The sequence below is a fragment of the Eptesicus fuscus genome, chromosome 7 (assembly GCF_027574615.1).
Source record: "Eptesicus fuscus isolate TK198812 chromosome 7, DD_ASM_mEF_20220401, whole genome shotgun sequence".
In the NCBI taxonomy this organism is placed as follows: domain Eukaryota; kingdom Metazoa; phylum Chordata; class Mammalia; order Chiroptera; family Vespertilionidae; genus Eptesicus; species Eptesicus fuscus.
In genome coordinates, this window is record NC_072479.1 from 101,749,491 (window position 1) to 101,769,500 (window position 20,010).

At 52.3% G+C, this 20,010-nt stretch overlaps 1 protein-coding gene and 1 non-coding gene across 2 annotated transcripts in view; one reads left to right on the top strand and one right to left on the bottom strand.

Annotated features, from left to right (window-relative positions):
* FAM227A (family with sequence similarity 227 member A) overlaps nt 1-20,010 on the bottom strand; it is a 56,416-nt gene that overhangs the window by 33,182 nt on the left and 3,224 nt on the right. Inside the window, exons 2-9 of the mRNA XM_054719526.1 lie at nt 18,641-18,861; nt 16,337-16,419; nt 12,410-12,479; nt 11,866-11,942; nt 9,758-9,904; nt 8,759-8,860; nt 8,173-8,277; nt 1,087-1,210 (exon numbers count right to left, since the gene is read on the bottom strand). Of these exons, the coding sequence (XP_054575501.1) occupies nt 1,087-1,210; nt 8,173-8,277; nt 8,759-8,860; nt 9,758-9,904; nt 11,866-11,942; nt 12,410-12,479; nt 16,337-16,419; nt 18,641-18,767 (835 nt within the window). The 5' untranslated portion in view covers nt 18,768-18,861. The remainder of the gene's footprint in view (nt 1-1,086; nt 1,211-8,172; nt 8,278-8,758; nt 8,861-9,757; nt 9,905-11,865; nt 11,943-12,409; nt 12,480-16,336; nt 16,420-18,640; nt 18,862-20,010) is intronic.
* Nucleotides 17,597-17,787, top strand: LOC114232705 (U2 spliceosomal RNA). Its single transcript, XR_003618797.2, has one exon. It is a non-coding gene; the product is annotated as a U2 spliceosomal RNA (small nuclear RNA).

Sequence of the window (20,010 nt, forward strand, 5' to 3'; positions counted from 1 at the left end):
ACTGCGCCTTGACTGCTTGTAAAATGATGTGGCTTATGCTGAACCTCTGCTCTTCTGGCATCTGGGACATGTGGACAGAGGTGGCTGCATGACCAGCTCCCAGAAGTCTTGGGTGCCATTTCTCTAGTGGGATCCTGGGCAGAAACTTCACAGGCAGGCGGCTACATTTTTGTTGCAGAAGGAGAGGGTTCTGGGAGGGAGAGAGCATGAGGAAGCCTGCACAGGCTCTTCCCAACTCTGCCTGTCTTCTCCCCTCCGATCCGACTGTGTCCTCACCACATCGCTGTAATAAATCTCCGCATGAATACACAGTGAGTTCTCTTAGCACGTCTCCTAATGTGGGAGTAAGCTTGGAGACCGCCAACACAGCAGGAAATGTAGCAGGTGCTTACCTAGTACAGAGTACCAAGTACATAGAAGCCTCTCAATAACGGTGGCTTTTAGTGACCTTAAAAATGTCTGCGCTGAGCCCTGGCTGGTGTGGCTCAGTTGGTTGAGTGTCATCCTGTGCACCGAATGGTTGCCAGTTTGATTCCTGGTCAGGGCACATGCCCTGGTGTGGGCTCAGTCAGCAGTAGGGGGTGTTCAGGAGGCAGCCAATCAATGATTCTCATCATTGATGTTTCTCTCTCTCTCCCTCTCCCTTCTTCTCTGAAATCAATTAAAATATGTTATATATAAAAAAAAGCAAACATCACACTGGCACCGTGTGTGCTGCAGACAGGGAGACTACGCAGTTGGGCCGCCTGGCATCACTCCGGGGAGGCTGTGGAAGGGTGGGATGCTTTGGGGGTCCTGAGTTCTGGGGCCATCAGCTCACAGCACAAAGGTAGCTTGTGCACAGCAAATGGGGCTGTGCTCAAACCTGCTACCTGCAGATGCAGCTGGACACAAAAAGGGGACTAGGAATGGCTCAGAACCGTTTTGAGGAAGCAGGAAAATTGGTGCTTAAAATTGCTCTAAGCGTACACTGTTCTTAAATGTCAAGGAGAGAAAAGGACACCTGCCTCAATGAAGGGATGGCAAACAAGAACACACTCAGGTGGAAAAAGTATTGCCAGAGTTGCTTTCCAAGCCACCTCTTACCTGAAATCCACAGGCTTATGGTGTTACAGATATCGGACTTGAATTCGTGTGTGTTGAGCCAGGACTGTGGGAAGCAGCAACTGAAGCTGGTGTACAGGCCTTTACTCAGAAGCGATGGCAACCTCTGGGAGCAAGCAGAGCTTAGGCAACATTCTGGACATTTCTAGACCCAGAAAAGAGCCCCTGACATCAGAAAGGACCTGTGATAAAATTCTCTACCTGATGGCCGGCCGGTGTTGCTCAGTGGTTGAGCATCAACCCATGCACCAGGAGATCACAGTTCGAATCTCGGTCAGAACACATGCCGGGTTGTAGCCTCCATCCCCAGTAGGGGGCACACAGGAGGCAGCCAATCAATGATTATCTCTCATCATTGATGTTTCTATCTCTTTCTTCCTCTCCCTTCCTCTCTCTGAAATTAATAAAAACATATGTTTTAAAAAATTCTCTACCTGACAGCATGCTGCCTTCCTGGTTATGAATGAGCAATTGCCACCTGCACTGCCCCACAGCCCGGTGAACTCCTTCCCCTACCGGGGAGCACGTCTCAAACACGCTATGCTGGCCAGCAACCCTTCCGCTAGCCCCTTCTGCAAGCAGCCAAAGGTGACAAGGTACCCGTGACCTACCATCTTGTTGTCCCCCAGAAATGGTACTAGTAAGTACTACTCACTGGAGTTTTCCTATGCACAGGTGGTACTGTCATTTCTTAACTATGTTTGAGCTCAAATTATACATTTATATTTGGCTTTATTCATTTACCATCTTATATAATAAAAGGCTAATTTGCAAATTGACCGAATGGCGAAACAACCAATCGCTATGATGTACATTGCAGGAGCTGCCCCCTGGTGGTCAGTGCGCTCCCATAGGGGGAGTGCCACTCAGCCAGAAGCTAGGCTCAGGCCCAGCGAGCGCAGCAGTGATGGTGGGAGCCTCTCCCGCCTCTGCGACAGTGCTAAGGACATCTGGAATGGGCCTAAGTCATCAGTTGGACATGCCCTGAAGGCTCCCGGACTGGGAGAGGGTGCAGGCGGGGCTGAGGGACCCCCCGCCCCCGAGTGCACAAATTTTGTGTACCAGACCACTAGTTATAACATAAGCACTTCTCCTAGTTATTATAAACTCTTTGTGGGATTATTTTCCCAATAGTGACTTTTATAATATTACTAGAGGCCTGGTGCATGGATTTGTGCACTGGTGGGGTCCCTTGGCGTGGCCTGCAGGGATCAGGCCAAAACTGGCAGTCCAACGCCGCCTGCCACTCCTGCTTGCCACTCCTGCTCATCCCGGTCCCACTGCACCTGTCCCTGCCACTGCTTGGCAGGCTTGCTGCTGCTCTGCTATGGTCTCAGGTCTGCAGCAGCCAGCCATGAGCCCTGCATCTTGCACCTGTCGGTCAGCTGAGCGGTGCTCCTGCTGTGGGAGCGCACTGACCACCAGGGGGCAGCTCCTGCATTGAGGGTCTGCCCCCTGGTGGTCAGTGTGCGTCACAGCGACCGTCGAGTGGTCGGCAAGTCACTTAGGCTTTTATAGATATAGACTAGAGGCCCGGTGCACGAAATTCGTGCATGGGTGTGTGTGTGTGTGTGTGTCCCTCAGCTCAGCCTGCACCCTCTCCAATCTGGGACCCCTCAAGGGATGTCCAACTGCCCGTTTAGGCCCAATCCTAGTGGAATTGGGCCTAAACGGGCAGTCAGACATCCCTCTCACAATCCAGGACTGCTGGCTCCCAACTGCTCACCTGCCTGCCTTCCTGATTGCCCCTAACCGCTTCTGCCTGCCAGCCTGATTAGTGCCTAACTGCTCCCCTGCCAGCCTGTTTTCCCTTAACTGCCCTCCCCTGAAGGCCTGGTCCCCCCGCCAACTTCCCTCCTCTGCTGACCTGGTCACCCCTAACTGCTCTCCCCTGCAGGCTTGATCACCCCCAACTGCCCTCCCTTGCAGGCCTGGTCCCTCCCAACTGCCCTCTCCTGCTGGCTATCTTGTGGTGGCCATCTTGTGACCACATGGGGGCAGCCATCTTTGTGATGCGAGGGTGTGAGGGTCAATTTGCATATTACCTCTTTATTATATAGGATATATACTCATATATAAAAATAAATATGTATATTCTACTTTTTTCTTTTTCTTTTATTTGTTTACTAGTAGCCCATTTGCAGGAAAATCCTGCAAGTGGCTGTTGCGGCCGCGTGCGCTGCTGCTGCCGCCGCCTTTACAGCCACCGCGCCTGCACCCGCTCGCCACTGCCGCCCACCCCGCTCTGCCCCGTTCCACCCCGCCCCGCCCCGCCCAGGCTTTCCCTCTGGCAGCCACCTTGCTTTCCGCTTTTCCTCCTCCTTCCTTCTAAGTTGTCTTCAGTCTTCACTCCTCCCTCTCTCAGCGTATGCAAATTAGCCATCATCTTTGTTGGGTAATTTGCACACTCGCCCTGATTGGCTGGTGGGTGTGGCTTTGGTAGGTGGGCGTGGCTTGGGCGTAGCAAAGGTGGGGTCAATTTGCATATTACTATTTTATTAGGTAGGATTATATATTCTACCTTTAATTTTAAAATTATATGCTTATTTAAATACTATAGAAATATATAGAATAGAAAAGAAAGTCTCTTATATCCTTATTTCCCAGAATAATTCCCATTGCTGAAAGTTTGGTAAATTTTTTTCTATTCATAGGAACATATGAATATATATATATATATTTATATATATATATATACACCTATATATATATATACTAGAGGCCCGGTGCACGAAATTCGTGCACTGGGGGAGGGTGTCCCTCAGCCCAACCTGCACAGTCTCCAATCTGGGACCCCTCGGGGGATGTCTGACTGCCTCTTTAGGCCCGACTGGGATCGGGCCTAAAGAGGCAGTCAGACATCCCTTTCACAATCCGGGACTGCTGGCTCCCAACTGCTCGCCTGCCTGCCTGATTGCCCCTAACCACTTCTGCCTGCCAGCCTGATCACCCCCTAACCCAGTGATGGGCAACCTTTAGAGCTTAGTGTGTCAAACTTCGCCAAAAAACTGAGCATAACTCGGGTAGCGTGTCACTTTGAGGAAAAAACTAACTCCAAGACTCTAGTCGCAAATGTTTCATCCTCAGGAGCAGCAAATGTTTCATCCTCGACATGCTGCCGCATGTCATCAGAAATGGCTACGTGTGTCAGTGCTGACACGCGTGTCATAGGTTCGCCATCACTGCCCTAACCACTCCCCTGCCAGCCTGATCGACGCCTAACTGCTCCCCTGCCAGCCAGATCATCTCCAACTGTTTTCCCCTGACAGCCCGGTCACCCCCAAATGCCCTCCCCTGCATATTCTCTCTTTATTAGATAGGGTTTTTTCTTTAACATATTGGACTGCTCTAACTGGTTTGGCTCAGTGGATGGAGTGTTGGCCTGCAGACTCAGGGTCCCGGGTTCGATTCTGGTCAAGGGCATGTACCTTGGTTGGGGGCACATACTGCAGGAGGCAGCTGATCGATGTTTCTCTCTCATAGATGTTTCTAGTCTCTATCCTTTTCCCTTCCTCTCTGTAAAAAATCAATAAAATTTATTTTAAAAAAACATATTGGACAGTGTACCTGCTGTGGTCTTGACAAAACAGTAAAAATGTAAACCCAGACTAAAAGAATCATAAAATAAACTCCTTCAACAGGAATTTCATGAGACTTGGAAAGGTGATATCCTGTGGTTGTTTCTTCCTTTTTTTCTTCTCTTTCTTTTTCTTGATGTTTCATCTTTTGTCCTTTCTTACTTTTCTCCTTCTATTCCTTTTCTATCCTCTCTTTCTCTAAACTTTTCCTTTGGAAGAATCATCAGTACTTGACTCGCTCCCTGGGGGGCACGGGTGCCTCCCAGCCAGATACCTAGGGCTGCCTCTGGGAGGGGTTGGCGGGGTGGGGTTGAGGGCGCCTCCCATCCAGACACCCCGGGCTGCCTCTGGGAGGGGATGGCAGTGTGGGGTCCTGGGCGCCTCCTATCCAGACACCCTGTGCTGCCTCTGGGAGGGGATGGCAGTGTGGGATCATGGGCGCCTCCCATCCAGACACCCCGGGTTGCCTCCAGGAGGGGATGGCAGTGTGGGGTCCTGGGCGCCTCCTATCCAGACACTCCGTGCTGCCTCTGGGAGGGGATGGCAGCGTGGGGTCCTGGGCGCCTCCTATCCAGACACCCTGTGCTGCCTCCAGGAGGGGATGGCAGTGTGGAGTCCTGGGCGCCTCCTATCCAGACACTCCGTGCTGCCTCTGGGAGGGGATGGCAGCGTGGGGTCCTGGGCGCCTCCTATCAGGACACCCCAGGCTGCCTATGGGAGGCTTTGGAGGCGTGTGGTCAGGAAGCCTCCCAGCCGGACACCCCGGGCGGTCTCCGGGCGGCGATGGCGGCTTGGGGCGCGGACGCCTCCCATCCATACACCCCGGGCGGCCTCCGGGCAGCGATGGCGGCGTGGGGGCGCGGACGCCTCCCAGCCGGACACCCCGGGCGGCCTCCCGGAGGGGTTGGCGGCGTGGGGGCGCGGACGCCTCCCATCCAGACACCCCGGGCGGCCTCCGGGCGGCGATGGCGGCTTGGGGGCGCGGACGCCTCCCATCCGGACACCCCGGGCGGTCTCCGGGCGGCGATGGCGGCTTGGGGCACGGACGCCTCCCATCCGGACACCCCGGGCGGCCTCCGGGCGGCAATGGCGGCTTGGGGGCGCGGACGCCTCCCAGCCGGACACCCCGGGCGGCCTCCCGGAGGGGTTGGCGGCTTGGGGGTGCGGACGCCTCCCAGCCGGACACCCCGGGCGGTCTCCGGGCGGCGATGGCGGCGTGGGGGCGCGGACGCCTCCCAGCCGGACACCCCGGGCGGCCTCCCGGAGGGGTTGGCGGCGTGGGGGCGCGGACGCCTCCCAGCCGGACACCCCGGGCGGTCTCCGGGCGGCGATGGCGGCTTGGGGGCGCGGACGCCTCCCATCTGGACACCCCGGGCGGTCTCCGGGAGGCGATGGCGGCTTGGGGCACGGACGCCTCCCATCCGGACACCCCGGGCGGTCTCCGGGCGGCGATGGCGGCGTGGGGGCGCGGACGCCTCCCCGCCGGACACCCCGGGCGGCCTCCCGGAGGGGTTGGCGGCGTGGGGGCGCGGACGCCTCCCAGCCGGACACCCCGGGCGGCCTCCCGGAGGGGTTGGCGGCGTGGGGGCGCGGACGCCTCCCAGCCAGACACCCCGGGCGGTCTCCGGGCGGCGATGGCGGCTTGGGGGCGCGGACGCCTGAGGCGATGGCGGCTTGGGGCGCGGACGCCTCCCAGCCGGACACCCCGGGCGGCCTCCCGGAGGGGTTGGCGGCGTGGGGGCGCGGACGCCTCCCATCCAGACACCGCGGGCGGCCTCCGGGCGGCGATGGCGGCTTGGGGGCGCGGACGCCTCCCATCCGGACACCCCGGGCGGTCTCCGGGCGGCGATGGCGGCGTGGGGGCGCGGACGCCTCCCAGCCGGACACCCCGGGCGGTCTCCGGGCGGCGATGGCGGCGTGGGGGCGCGGACGCCTCCCATCCGGACACCCTGGGCGGTCTCCGGGCGGCGATGGCGGCGTGGGGGTGCGGACGCCTCCCCGCCGGACACCCCGGGCGGCCTCCCGGAGGGGTTGGCGGCGTGGGGGCGCGGACGCCTCCCAGCCGGACACCCCGGGCGGCCTCCCGGAGGGGTTGGCGGCTTGGGGGTGCGGACGCCTCCCAGCCAGACACCCCGGGCGGTCTCCGGGCGGCGATGGCGGCTTGGGGGCGCGGACGCCTCCCAGCCAGACACCCCGGGCGGTCTCCGGGCGGCGATGGCGGCTTGGGGCACGGACGCCTCCCATCCGGACACCCCGGGCGGCCTCCGGGCGGCGATGGCGGCGTGGGGGCGCGGACGCCTCCCAGCCGGACACCCCGGGCGGTCTCCGGGAGGCGATGGCGGCTTGGGGCACGGACGCCTCCCAGCCGGACACCCCGGGCGGTCTCCGGGCGGCGATGGCGGCGTGGGGGTGCGGACGCCTCCCAGCCGGACACCCCGGGCGGCCTCCCGGAGGGGTTGGCGGCTTGAGGGCGCGGACGCCTCCCAGCCGGACACCCCAGGCGGCCTCCCGGAGGGGTTGGCGGCGTGGGGGCGCGGACGCCTCCCAGCCGGACACCCCGGGCGGTCTCCGGGCGGCGATGGCGGCGTGGGGGCGTGGACGCCTCCCAGCCGGACACCCCGGGCGGCCTCCCGGAGGGGTTGGCGGCTTGGGGGCGCAGACGCCTCCCAGCCGGACACCCCGGGCGGCCATGGCGGCGTGGGGGCGCGGACGCCTCCCAGCCGGACACCCCGGGCGGTCTCCGGGCGGCGATGGCGGCTTGGGGGCGGACGCCTCCCATCCGTACACCCCGGGCGGTCTCCGGGTGGCGATGGCGGCTTGGGGGCGCGGACGCCTCCCAGCCGGACACCCCGGGCGGTCTCCGGGAGGCGATGGCGGCTTGGGGCACGGACGCCTCCCATCCGGACACCCCGGGCGGTCTCCCGGAGGGGTTGGCGGCTTGGGGGCGCGGACGCCTCCCAGCCGGACACCCCGGGCGGCCTCCCGGAGGGGTTGGCGGCTTGGGGGCGCGGACGCCTCCCAGCCGGACACCCCGAGCTGCTCGGCTCTCAGCGGCAGTCCTCCCTGGAACTGGGGAACTCCGGCGGGATGAGCGTACTGGTCGCCGCCATCTTGTGGCTATGGGGGCCGCCATTTTTGTCGCGGAGGTACAGTTAATTTGCATACTACTCTATTATTAGATAGGATATTAACATAGAGTTGTATAAATTGCCTTGTTTTTCACTTAAAATCTTTCCCAATCAGTACAGGGTGGGGCCAAAGTAGGTTTACAGTTGAATGTGCTGAAACAGTTTATTATTGTATTATTATTTATTAATTATTGTATAATTTTCCACTCAAACAACTGTAAACCTACTTTGGCCCCACCCTGTATATACAGGCCTACCTCATTTTTCTAACTGCTGCATTACAAGTCAGTGTATGAATATATCAGAGCTTACCAACTATTCCCTCATGTGATTTTTTTTTCTAAACAGTGGTTGATACTCACTTTTAAGATAGCCTCTTCAGAGTGGGGTCTGGACCCATGAAACAAAAGCCAAGCATACTGTTGGGATATCCGGTCGAACAGCTTATTCTGGACCTCTCTGTTTTGCTACCAGGAATAAAAATAGAGCAGGAATTATTAGAGTTCCTTGTTGAAACAGCCAAGGGCTGAGATTCTTAAATAAAATTTTCTCTCATTTTAAAAAATTAATTTTCTCAAGATGTTTAACCTATTAACATTTAGGAAATAATACAGTCATTTTACAGGATTTGTGAAACATATACAGCACGGCAGTGTTGAAGAACGCACCTTAACTCTGAGCCAGGAGGTCCTGACTTCCTCCTGCCCTGCCCCTGACCAGCATGTGACATGGAATAGTTACTAAAAGTCAGGGCAGCTGGAAGGCATGGGGGAATGGCTAAAGCACAGGCATGAGAAGAGACGTGGGTGAGGGAGGGGAGGGGTGAGGATGGGCTGCAGAGGCAGTGCATGGAGCCAGAGGGGCGTGTAGCCCATGGGGAAGAGGTCAGGATCAGTGCCACAGGAACAGACCCTGAGCAGGGGAGAGCAGCCGTCAGTTTGCACTTACCTGGTACCTCTCATGGAAGATCCACCAGAAGCTGTCCAGCCAGATGGCTCGTATAGGAGGAGAGGAGAGAAACTTCTCTAAATCTTTATGTGAACAGAAAGACTTGAAAAGAAACAAAATTCACATTATTAATGTTGCTGCTGTTTTTTAATTAACCGGGAGCCACCGCCAGATTCATAATCATCTCCACTCAAAACCTTCCTTCCCTCCTGGGTCCCACACCTTGTTATAATCACAGCGTTTCCCACCAGTCATTTTTGGAGTTAACTTAAAAAAAATAACAAACACCAACTTTAGAGTGAATGTTGACTATTTGCCTTGCCATGTGAACGTTGACATAGGGGTGAGGGGAGAGTAGGGGTGCGGAGAGCAGGGTTGGGGGAGAGCAGGGTAGAGGGAGAGCAGGGTGGAGGGAGGGCAGGGTGGAGGGAGAGCAGGGTGGAGGGAGAGCAGAGGTGGGGAGAGCAGGGGTGGGGGGAGAGCAGGGGTGGAGATAGTGTGCACGGGGCTCTTCTGGGCCTCGGCACGCTCCCTCCCCCCCCCTCCCTGGGAGCCCTGTGCGGGCTGCTCTCCAGGTGTAACTCACCCCACAGTTTACCACGGGAAGACACTGTTCTAACTAATGTCCAAGAAAAAAAGAAACTGAGTTTACTGATACACAGTGTGGCAACTGACAGCAGAGCATGTATACCCTATTTTTAAAGCGTGTATCGTGAGGGTGTGGACTCAGTGTTTTGCTGATGGAACACATGGTCACAACGATCCGGAGACCAGCGCTCTGCAGGCAGAGTCTAGGTTTTGGAGGGAACACGGGCTTGGGGTCTAATCTCCGCTAAGTCACTTCAGACCGTGTGGCCCTCGGTGACTTACTCAAACGCCCTGACTCTGTTTCCCGGGGTGTGGCTGGGACAGCTGCGTCTGCTGCAGGGGTGGCTGCACAGCTGGGGCACAGCCGGCCCGCGGCTGGCGGCACAGAGGGGAGCTGCACCTCCTGCTTACCTTGCCAGTAAAGGGGTTCCTCTCGGACCGGACCACGTTGGCCACCATGTCACAGAAGTCCACCCCATTCGGGAGCTCATTCGGCATAGAGTCGTTAAACTCGGGGTACTGGTAGAGCTCGGCCAGCAGCTTCTTATCTGCTGTTTTCTGAAGCAAAAGAGCAGAATGTGAAAATGGGGTGCATCATTTCGACAGTTTAAGACAACAGGATATCTTCCCCTTTCTATCATCAAGACAATAAAACAACCTTACAGAGCGCTGAGAGAAAGGAGGGTGCGTCCATGATCCCGGCACCTCCCACCAAACACCCACTCACATGATTTCTATTTTCCCTTTCGGGCTTGGAGCACATGTATACAAATGTGTTATGAAACTTCATTTACAATACACACACACACACACACACACACATACACACATACATACACACACACGCACACACATACACACACACACGCACTTTTATGTCCTGCTCTATCCATTTAACTTCAGATTTTTCACATTGCTACACTGTCTTTAAATTTCTTATCTATAATAATATATCCTATTCATAAGATGGGCTATAACTTAATTAACAGTTAATTACTTCCAATTAATGCTACTGCCATTATATATATTTTTTTAAATATATTTTTTATTGATTTCAGAGGGAAAGGTAGAGAGGAAGAGAGAGATAGAAACATCTATGATGAGGAGAATCATTGATTGGCTGCTTCCTGCACGCCCCACACTGAGGATTGAACCTGCAACCTAGGCATGTGCCCTGACCAGGAATCGAATGTGACCTCCTGGTTCATAGGTTGACGCTCAACCACTGAACCATGCCAGGCCGGGCACCATTATATTTTTTTAAATTAGTAATAACTTGGAACATATAGCTTCCCCCTTCTTTGGGTTATTTATTTAGTATGACTTTCTCAAAATGGCAATATTAGGTCAAAGAATATGACTATCCTTATGGTTCTTAATATACATCATTAAATGGATTTTTAGAATAAAAATAAAATATAACTATTAAAAATGTAAAAATACAGAAAAGTAGAAAGAGGAAACTAATTACCATCACTTGGCCCTAGCCAGATAGCTCAGTGGGTAGAGAATTGTCCTGATATGTGAAGGTTGCAGGTTCGATCCCCCGTTAGGGCACATACAAGAAGCAACCAATGAATGCATAAATAAGTGAAACAACAAGTCAATGTTTCTCTCTCTCTCTCTCTCTCTCTAAATCAATCAATAAAAATTTTTTTTTTTTAATTGCCATTGCCCAAAGGCACTGGAAACATTTGGAGGGACTGAATTGCTTTCTAACTGGACTATGGCCTTGACAGTGGCTGAACTCAGTGACTAAATACACTGACGACCTGGGGTCAGACGTCAGCTCCACCATTCAGCAGCTGTGCCACCGTGGGCAGGACATTTCATTCTGCTCGGCCACCGCCATGGGTTATATGACAGTTTCCATGCTGACTCTCAACTGCTGGACTTTATGCTGTGTGGGCATTTCCTAGGCTAAAAGGTGAAGAGAGGACAACAATACTGTATTGTTCCTATTCTCCAGCATTTGAAGGGTTTGAACACCTATGACCTGAGTAGTTTGAAGCGCAAGCTTAGGAGAATCCTAACGGGGGTGGCTGCTGGAGAAGGGGGCGTCCAGCCGTGGGCCCCAGGATCTGAGCAGGAAGTGGGGCTCTGCCATCAGCTCTGTGTGACGGTGGACAGGTCATCTAACGACTGAATCCCAGCTTCCCGGGCGTCTGCAGGGGCTGATGGACCAGCCCTGCTGTGAGACCACCCCTTTGAGCTAACTTGGCACAGAGCTCTGTGTAGGCTGAATCTGGACTCATTGTTCCCAGGAGCAAATATCTACATTCTACAGGTAAGCAGACAAATGCCTCTGGAACGCTCCCCATTCTGCTCTTTCCAGGGTGTTGTGAGAAATTCTAGCATCGTCAAAATACTTTGAGATCCTCTATAAAGGGAGCGATTTTCCTGCACCATCACCATCCAGGTGCCAATAATTCCCCCCCGCCCCCCGGCCCCCCTCCCAGGAATAAAATCGATTTCATGCCTAGCAGAAACCAGTCAGACACACACCCAGGATCCCTTACCCTTTTAATAGAGCTAGATCTGACATTCCTGAATTCTGAGCCACTGCAGATCTCTGGTGATTTTCTTTGACTTCTGTCTGCAGAAGAATGGAAGAAGAGAAATGGGATGTGAGAAACCGCAGGGTCTGTCCACCGCTGGGCTGTAATTACAACTGGGATTTTTTCCTTCAACCTGAACTGCCTGATGACACTCACAGTATTAGTCTTACTAGATCCCACCCGTGCTGTTGATTTATTAAGCCCTCACTCCCCCCAAGCCTGTTCCTCATCTATAAAATATATTCAGTAGCGCCAACCTCACTAGTCGGGCATTCTGAAGATTTAGCAGGGAAATGAAACTGCCTGATGCGGTGTGGCACATAGTAGGTGGTCTCTGAATGGTATTGTCCTTTCCTCCTTTGTTGCCCAATGCCAAGAAGTCAGATTTAAGACTCCTTCAGAAGATTACAAAAATATCCCTATCTGAAACTCTGGATTCCTACTGAATGCATTTCAGATACTACAAAACCAAACCCCACAAAAGCACTATGAGAAAGGATTTTGCCTCTGTCTTCCGAGCTGCGGTAGCTTTTCTCTTTTAAAGCCTTCTTCTCCAACTCAAATCTCTCAAATGCCTTCAAAAACCAAAAAGAAATGGGGCATTAGGGAGCGATGCAAATCTTGGCGCAGGGCGGGGGTCAGGGACTACCTATGGTCGGCAAACTGCGGCTCGCGAGCCACATGCGGCTCTTTGGCCCCTTGAGTATGGCTCTTCCACAAAATACCATGGCCTGGGCGAGTCTATTTTGAAGAAGTGGTGTTCGAAGAAGTTTAAGTTTAAAAAATTTGGTTCTCAAAAGAAATTTCAATCGTTGTCCTGTTGATATTTGGCTCTGGTGACTAATGAGTTTGCCGACCACTGGGTCTAGGCCATTTCGCCATTGGCGTGCAAAAGGCCCGGAACAAAATTTGTGACAGCCTTTGCTGTCTTCCCCCAGGTGTATGGTCTTGGTGGCCACTGGCCTCATCCTCAGTGTCACCACTAATACATCCCCCAACCCTGCCCCTCTCACGATGCTCCTCCTCCCAGCGGCACCTCAGGGCTCCGCCTCTGAGGAGTACAGGGTTTGGAGCGGATCCAATCGTGGTTACAAGGTACTGTTTAATCTCTCAGCAAAAGGGTATGAATAATACCTACCTTCCAGGGTTCTTACAAGGACCAGATATAAAGTATTTACTGCGTCTTAAAACACAAGCACAGAAGCTAGCACCTGGAAGCGGCTCAGTAAACTATTACTATTATTGGTCATCATACCCCTGACCGCTCAGAAAGTTCTCTTGATCTCTGACTCCTCCTCTCCTCCCCCCACGCCCTCCTGAAAAGGAAAGAAACATGAATGTCAGTGACCCGACAAGTTGTACTGACGGTTAGCCCTGAGCCCACCGGGCCCAGGTAACCAGGTTAACAAAGAAGTTCGATTCTGTTCTTGCCCTCAGGGAACTTACAATCGATCCCGAGAGCGAAGTCAACACCTGTGGGACAATTAAACCGGTAAGTTTAGGATTCAACCAAGTGAGATGGATGTGAGCTGGAGCAGCCGCAAAGGCCTGCCTGAAGGAGGCGGGACAGGAGTGGGGAAATGATGCGGCGCCTGTGGCCTTAGCCTGCAGTGGCCTTCCCCTGTCTTTCTCCTGAACTGGCACGTGTGCAGGTGCGTGTACGTGGGGAAAGGCTCACATTGGTAAGGTGTGTGTGTGTGTGAACATGTTGCTCCAGTAGAGTGCACAGGGATAAGGCGTGATGGGTGAGTCGGTGGTTGGGTGTCAATGTAGCAGAACAGCAAGGTCCCTGGTCCTCCCAGGATGCCACTGCAGCCAACACTGGAAGGAGGGACAGACCTGCACACGGAGGGGACAGAAAGGGCAGCTGGACATCGGGAGGAAAGCAACTTTGAGGGGGGAAATGATGAGACTGGCATTTGGCTGAGTTTGCACTGGAGTGACAGCAGGACCTACCAGCGGGGCTGTGCCTGGCTGATGACCAGCATCGCAGGGGATTATTCAGATATTCCGATTCATTAGAGGCTTATTCCTTAGGTCTGTGTTGGGTCCTGAATTGTTTATTGTGACTCCTGGATAGTTTTCTATTTAAATTATACACACACACACACACACGCACGCACGCACACACACACGCACGCACGCACGCACACACACACACACGCGCGCACACACAGCAATTTGCATGGTACAAAGCCAAATAGCACAGTAAAAAGTCTTCCTCCCTCCCCTTGCCCAACACCCTTAGTTCTCTCACCGCCTTTCAGAGTTATTTGGTTCAAATGGGAGCATTCACGCACATGGTCCCACACCTTGCAATTTCCACTTTTAGTTTCTAATAGGCTCCAGGGCAGCCAGGCGATTAGTTAGGTTTAGGTATCACTCCTCCAGGTAGCTGGAACATGAGCCCGAAATGCAGGTGAGAAGCCACAATTTGCAAACGCATTACTCATTCCACAAATATTTCATGGGCACCTACTAAAAGCCGTACGCTGTGCCCATGTTGAGGATGCCATCCCTGCCCTACAAGGGCTCCCAGACGAGTGGGGAGAAGCTGATGATCAGAGCGGAGAGGCGCTGCCGTCGGGAAGGACAGGATGACAGGAGGGTGCCCAGAAGAGCTATCCACACTCTCTTGGGGTGGAGTGGCCGAGAAGGCCTTCCCGGAGGCAGTGACCGGCAGGCAGAGGAAGGAAAGCCTGCCATGGGAGGGAACAGTGCAGCGGTGGGCGAACAAGCTCTCGGGGGGGACTGGAAAAAGAGCCACGCACGGTTCCTGGCCGGAGCCTGGAGGGAGACCCACACTTAGGACCTGAGAGAAGGAGCAGAATAGGATGGGAGGAGGAGGAACTGGGCCTCAAAAGGAGGTGGCCCACTCACGTGTTAGTGCTTATCTATTAAGCCCTTCTTATTCACCAGGCACCGTGCTAGGTGCATCCAATAGGGCAGGACGGAGGCTAGAGAAACCAATGTGGCTACAGGTGCTGACCCAGGAGCAGTGGCCACACAATCCAGGCCTGGTGTGTAAAGGGCGGGGCAAACCTCGGCCCAGAAATATATCCACATAAGAACAGGCAACTGAACCTGGACGAAGGGGTAAAGGCAGTACAATGGAGCATATACAGTCTTTTCAACAAATGGTGCTAAAACAACCGGACATCCGCATGCCAAAAAGTGAACCAAGACACATACCTTACACCCTTCATAAAAATGAACTCAAAACGGATCACAGACTAAATATAGCATGTAAAACTATAGAACTCCTATAAGATAACAGGAGAAAACTTAACTGACCTTGGGTATGGCAATGACTTTTTAGATACAACACCAAAGCAATTGATAGTTGGACTTCATTAAAACGAAAAATGTCTGCTTTGCTAAAGACAATGTCAAGAGAATGAGAACACAAGCCACACAGACTGGGAGAACATAGCTGCAGAAGACATACATGATAAAGACTGTTATCCAACACACACAAAGAACTCTGAAAACCCAACTATAAGAAAACAAACAATTCAATTAAAAAATGGGGCAAAGACCTTAACAGACACCTCCCTAAAGAAAAACACAGATGGCGAGTAAGCATATGAAAAGATGTTTACTATCACATATTAGAGAATTTCAAATTTAAAAAAAAAATGAGATCATTATGTGCCAATTAGAATGGCCAAAATCCAGAACATTGACAGCACCAAATGCTGACGAGGATGTGGAACAAGAATTACCCTTCATTGCTGGGAGAAATGAAAATGGTGCAGCCACTTTGGGAGACAGTTCAGCAGTTTCTTACTCTTAAACATACTCAACATATGGCCCAGGAGTCCTGCTCCTTGGCATTTACCCCCATGAACTGAAAACCATGTCCACAAAAAACCCTCACGTGGATATTTATTGTAACTTTATTCATAATTACCCAAGCTTGGAAGCAACCAATGCGTCCCTCCGTAGGTGAACAGAGAAATAAACTGTGGTGCATTCAGACAGTGGAATATTACTCAGTACTAAAAAGAAATGACCTATCACCCTGGCCAGTTTAGCTCCGTGAATAGAGCGTCAGCCTGCGGACTGAAGGGTCTAGGGTTCGATTCCGGTCAAGGGCACATGCCTGGGTTGTGGGCTTGACCCCCAGTGTGGGGCATGCAGGAGGCAGCTGATCAGTGATTCTGTGCCTGGAGCACAGACAGAGACAGAGGCAGGGGGGCCTGCCCGAGCTGGTGCAGCAGCTCGGGCGGCCCCAGAGCGGACACAGGCAGGGGGGCCAGGGGATGCTGCGAGTCAGGTGGACGCTTGCGCAATTTCAACTGCACGCTGGGCCTCTAGTATATATTTATCTGAGGCCCCTATTGGGCAAACGTGCTCTCAAATAAATGGAGGGCTCTCCAGAGCCCTTTCTTCCTGGAAGCCTGGCCTCAGCCCAACGTCCATAGCTCACCAGGATGTCGTCCAGTGGTTTGGGGGTCAGGTCTACTTCAGCAATCCTTTCGTTCACCTGGTGGATGGAGCCAACAAGACACGCTGGGAGGACAGTCCGCTAAGGAAACTGGGTGGCAGTTACACACAGACAGGATGAGCTAGCCTGGCAAGGACACAGGCTCACTCCCTTTCTGTGCTGTCTCTCCACTTAATTATCTTCATTCCAAACATTCAACATGCCTTCTGTCTTGTGTTAAATTAGCTAATTTATAAATAGTAAGTGGTAATTCTATTCTAAATACCTTGGAAAATATGGAAAGAATAATCCATGATGCTACCACCATAACAACTCATTAGGATTTAGGGAGATCTCCTTCCAGGATTTTTCACATGCCGGCTTTTGCACATAATTATAATCTCAGTGTATGTCTATTTTACTACTCTGACTTCTCTTCCACTCACTAATATGATCGTTTTCCATAAAGCGAAATAAATATTCGTAATATTTTAAACGGCATTATATGAATCCATGTAGAGGATGTACCTTAATACACTTAACTGTTCCTTGGTTATTGGATATTTAAATTATCACTTTTTGCAATTATAAATCATTGCAAATTATACACATAGTCACACAAAGCTCTATCTCCATATTTTGGATTATTCCTTTAAGGGAGATTTTAGGTTACAGATGACTGGATCACAGTGTATCTCAACCTTGCTTATTGCTGTTGAAATCTCTGCTCAGTTCAGTGGCCCATCTTGTCACCCTCGCTCTGTCTGAATTTTTCTGTCTGAGCTACAATTGGCCTAAGACATATCCTCTGTAAAAGCCCCATAATCCTTTCACTCCTCTCGCCACCTTCACATAAAGCAAGGCCCATGCTTTCTCCCATTATCTTCAAGTGTTCTTACCGATCGATCGGAGGGTACTTGGCAAAGGAAGACGCCAAGCAGGGACATGACAACTCCAATGGGTCAGTTAGGCTGCGATGAGTGTGGGATGAAGAAAGAGGGGACGTTAGAAATGGCCCATGGCCGAGACCGGTTTGGCTCAGTGGATAGAGCGTTGGCCTGCGGACTCAAGGGTCCCAGGTTCGATTCCGGTCAAGGGCATGTACCTTGGTTGCGGGCACATCCCCAGTAGGGAGTGTGCAGGAGGCAGCTGATTGATGTTTCTCTCTCATCGATGTTTCTAACTCTCTATTCCTCTCCCTTCCTCTCTGTAAAAAATTCAATAAAATATATTAAAAAAAAAAAAAAAAGAAATGGCCCATGGATCGCTTCTCGGCCTTTTGGCTAAGATCAAGTGTAGTATCTGTTCTTATCAGTTTAATATCTGATATGTCCTCTATCCGAGGACATTATATTAAATGTATTTTTGGAGCAGGGAGATGGAATAGGAGCTTGCTCCGTCCACTCCACGCATCGACCCGGTATTGCAGTATCTCCGGGAATGGTGCACAAAAAAAAAAAAGAAAGAAATGGCCCATGGAAGCCAGACCCTGAAGCAGGTCCTGGTGGCTCACCGGGGCTCATCTTGAGGAGGCTGAGAGGCGTGCAGAGAAGGGGACGCAGACGGGTGAGTGCAGTTGGGCCGGCAGCAGCTTGACTTGAAGGTGAATGAGCTCCGTGTGAGATGAAAAGACCTGCAGTTATTTATAACCTGAGAGGGTCATTTGCTGGATGAACTCTAAGTCCTTCAGAGACGGGATCCTATGGGTCCCTGGGATATAGTTCAGGGTGAAGTGAGATGAGGATCGACGAAGGCAGGACCAGAGAAGTAGAGCCTGCATAGTGCCAGAAGAGGCCACCTCTGAGCCCAGGCAAAAGGGCTGGCAGGTGAGCAAAATAATTTTTTAAATAGGGTCTTAAAGTAATTTTTTAAATAGGGTCTTAAAATAATTTTTTAAATAGGGTCTTAAGTTTACTTATCTGAGGCTAGAGGGCTGGACAATGACTTTTTAGTTGCTATCTATAATTGTCATTTTTTTGGAAGATAAAAGGGAAAGGAGGAGGCAATGGGAAAAAAAAAAAAAAAGAGCTTTTTTCTCTTCTTCCTGATTCTTTCAACAAATATTTCCAGTACTTTTTCCTTTTAAGCTCTTTCTGATTATCTCAGTAAAACAAATTCAAGTCAAATAATCCTTAACAGTCTCAAATTCTTTTAGAGGATAGGTAGAACATAAGGAATGAAAAAAGTAATGAATTTATAAGGAACGAGCTAACACGTAGTGCATGTTATAAACTCGGCACAGGTGGCACCCCGGGGCAGGTGTACTAGTATTTGGTCTCGACTGTAAACAGCATCACAGAAGGATACAGGGCACGTGGTCTGCCAGATCCCTCCTCGCGGCACTCTGCCTCGCACCCTGTGCCAGGCCCTCCTCCACGGGCACCATTGGCAAGGCGGTGACATTGACGACATCCATATTCTTGAAATAAGCCATTGTCCAGTTTCTTGCAAACTGACAAATAGTGAGTTTCCACTGCTAACAGCCTCTCATTTCTCACTCTGATCTTGTCCGCTGTTCAAGCAGCCCCCTGGAATCACAAACGGCATAGAACTGTCTTAGAAAACACAAGCGTGCTCATCGGGCAGGCGGGGATAAAGGCTTTTGTCTGAGAAGCCCATTGTCAAGTGAGGATTTCAAGGCATGTACACGTATTCTTTCTATCTGCTGATGCCCACCCCCCAGCCCCAATGAAAACTGTTGTTGACCCTTGAACAATATGGGGATGAGGTAAGGGTACCCTCATGCAGTCGAAAATCAACACATATCTTTAGACTCCTGAAGATGACTATTGATAGCCTACTGTTGACTGGAAGCCTTACCACGAGCATAAACAGTCAGTTAACACATACTTTGTACGTTATATTTTTACTAGAGGCCCAGTGCATGATTGAATCATGCATGTGTAGGGTCCCCTACATGCTTTTGATTTCGATCACGGGGGAGCTGGGTGCCTGTCTGCTGGTGCACCAGGCCTTTCAGAAGCCTCCGCCCCTCCAGAGGCTTCTGAAAGGCCTGGTGCCTGAGCGGACAGGCACCCAGCTCCCTCACTTTTGATGGTCCGCGGTGGGACGTGAGCTCGCTGCCCCAGAGGCCCCTTCTGTGCCGCAGCACAGCCATGGCGCAGACGCTGAGCTCGAGCTGCCGCTGGCGACGCAAGCTCAGCGTCCCGCTGGCCCAATCAGCCACCCCAGCCACCCCGAGTCCCGCCCCCCTGTGCCTCCTGGCCAATCGTGGGCATAGCGAAGGTACGGTCAATTTGCATATTTGTCTATTATTAGGTAGGATATACTGTACTCTCAAAACCAAGTAAGCTGGAGAAAAGAAAACATTATTTAAAAATCATAAGGAAGAGAAGGCAAGCAAGTTTCCAAATTAGAAATGAAATCAAATCTTTCTTTCCTCTCTGAGCCTCCCCTGGAAGTCTGAGCTGCGGGTGAGGTTCCTTAGGCTCCTTTCAGCTCTCTGATGCTGATTCTATGATTCGAGTGCATCTCCTCAGTATGAGGCCCTCATCTAACCAAAGCTCTGCTCCTTCTCAAAAACTGGCCCCATCGCTACCCTTCCTCCAGGATATAAAACGCTAGGGCCAGGTTGCTCTCCTGGGTCCTTGCTTTTTGTTCATCACTATCTGTGGGTCCTCCACAGCCAGAGCCTGGTGGTAGAAGCCTGGTTATCC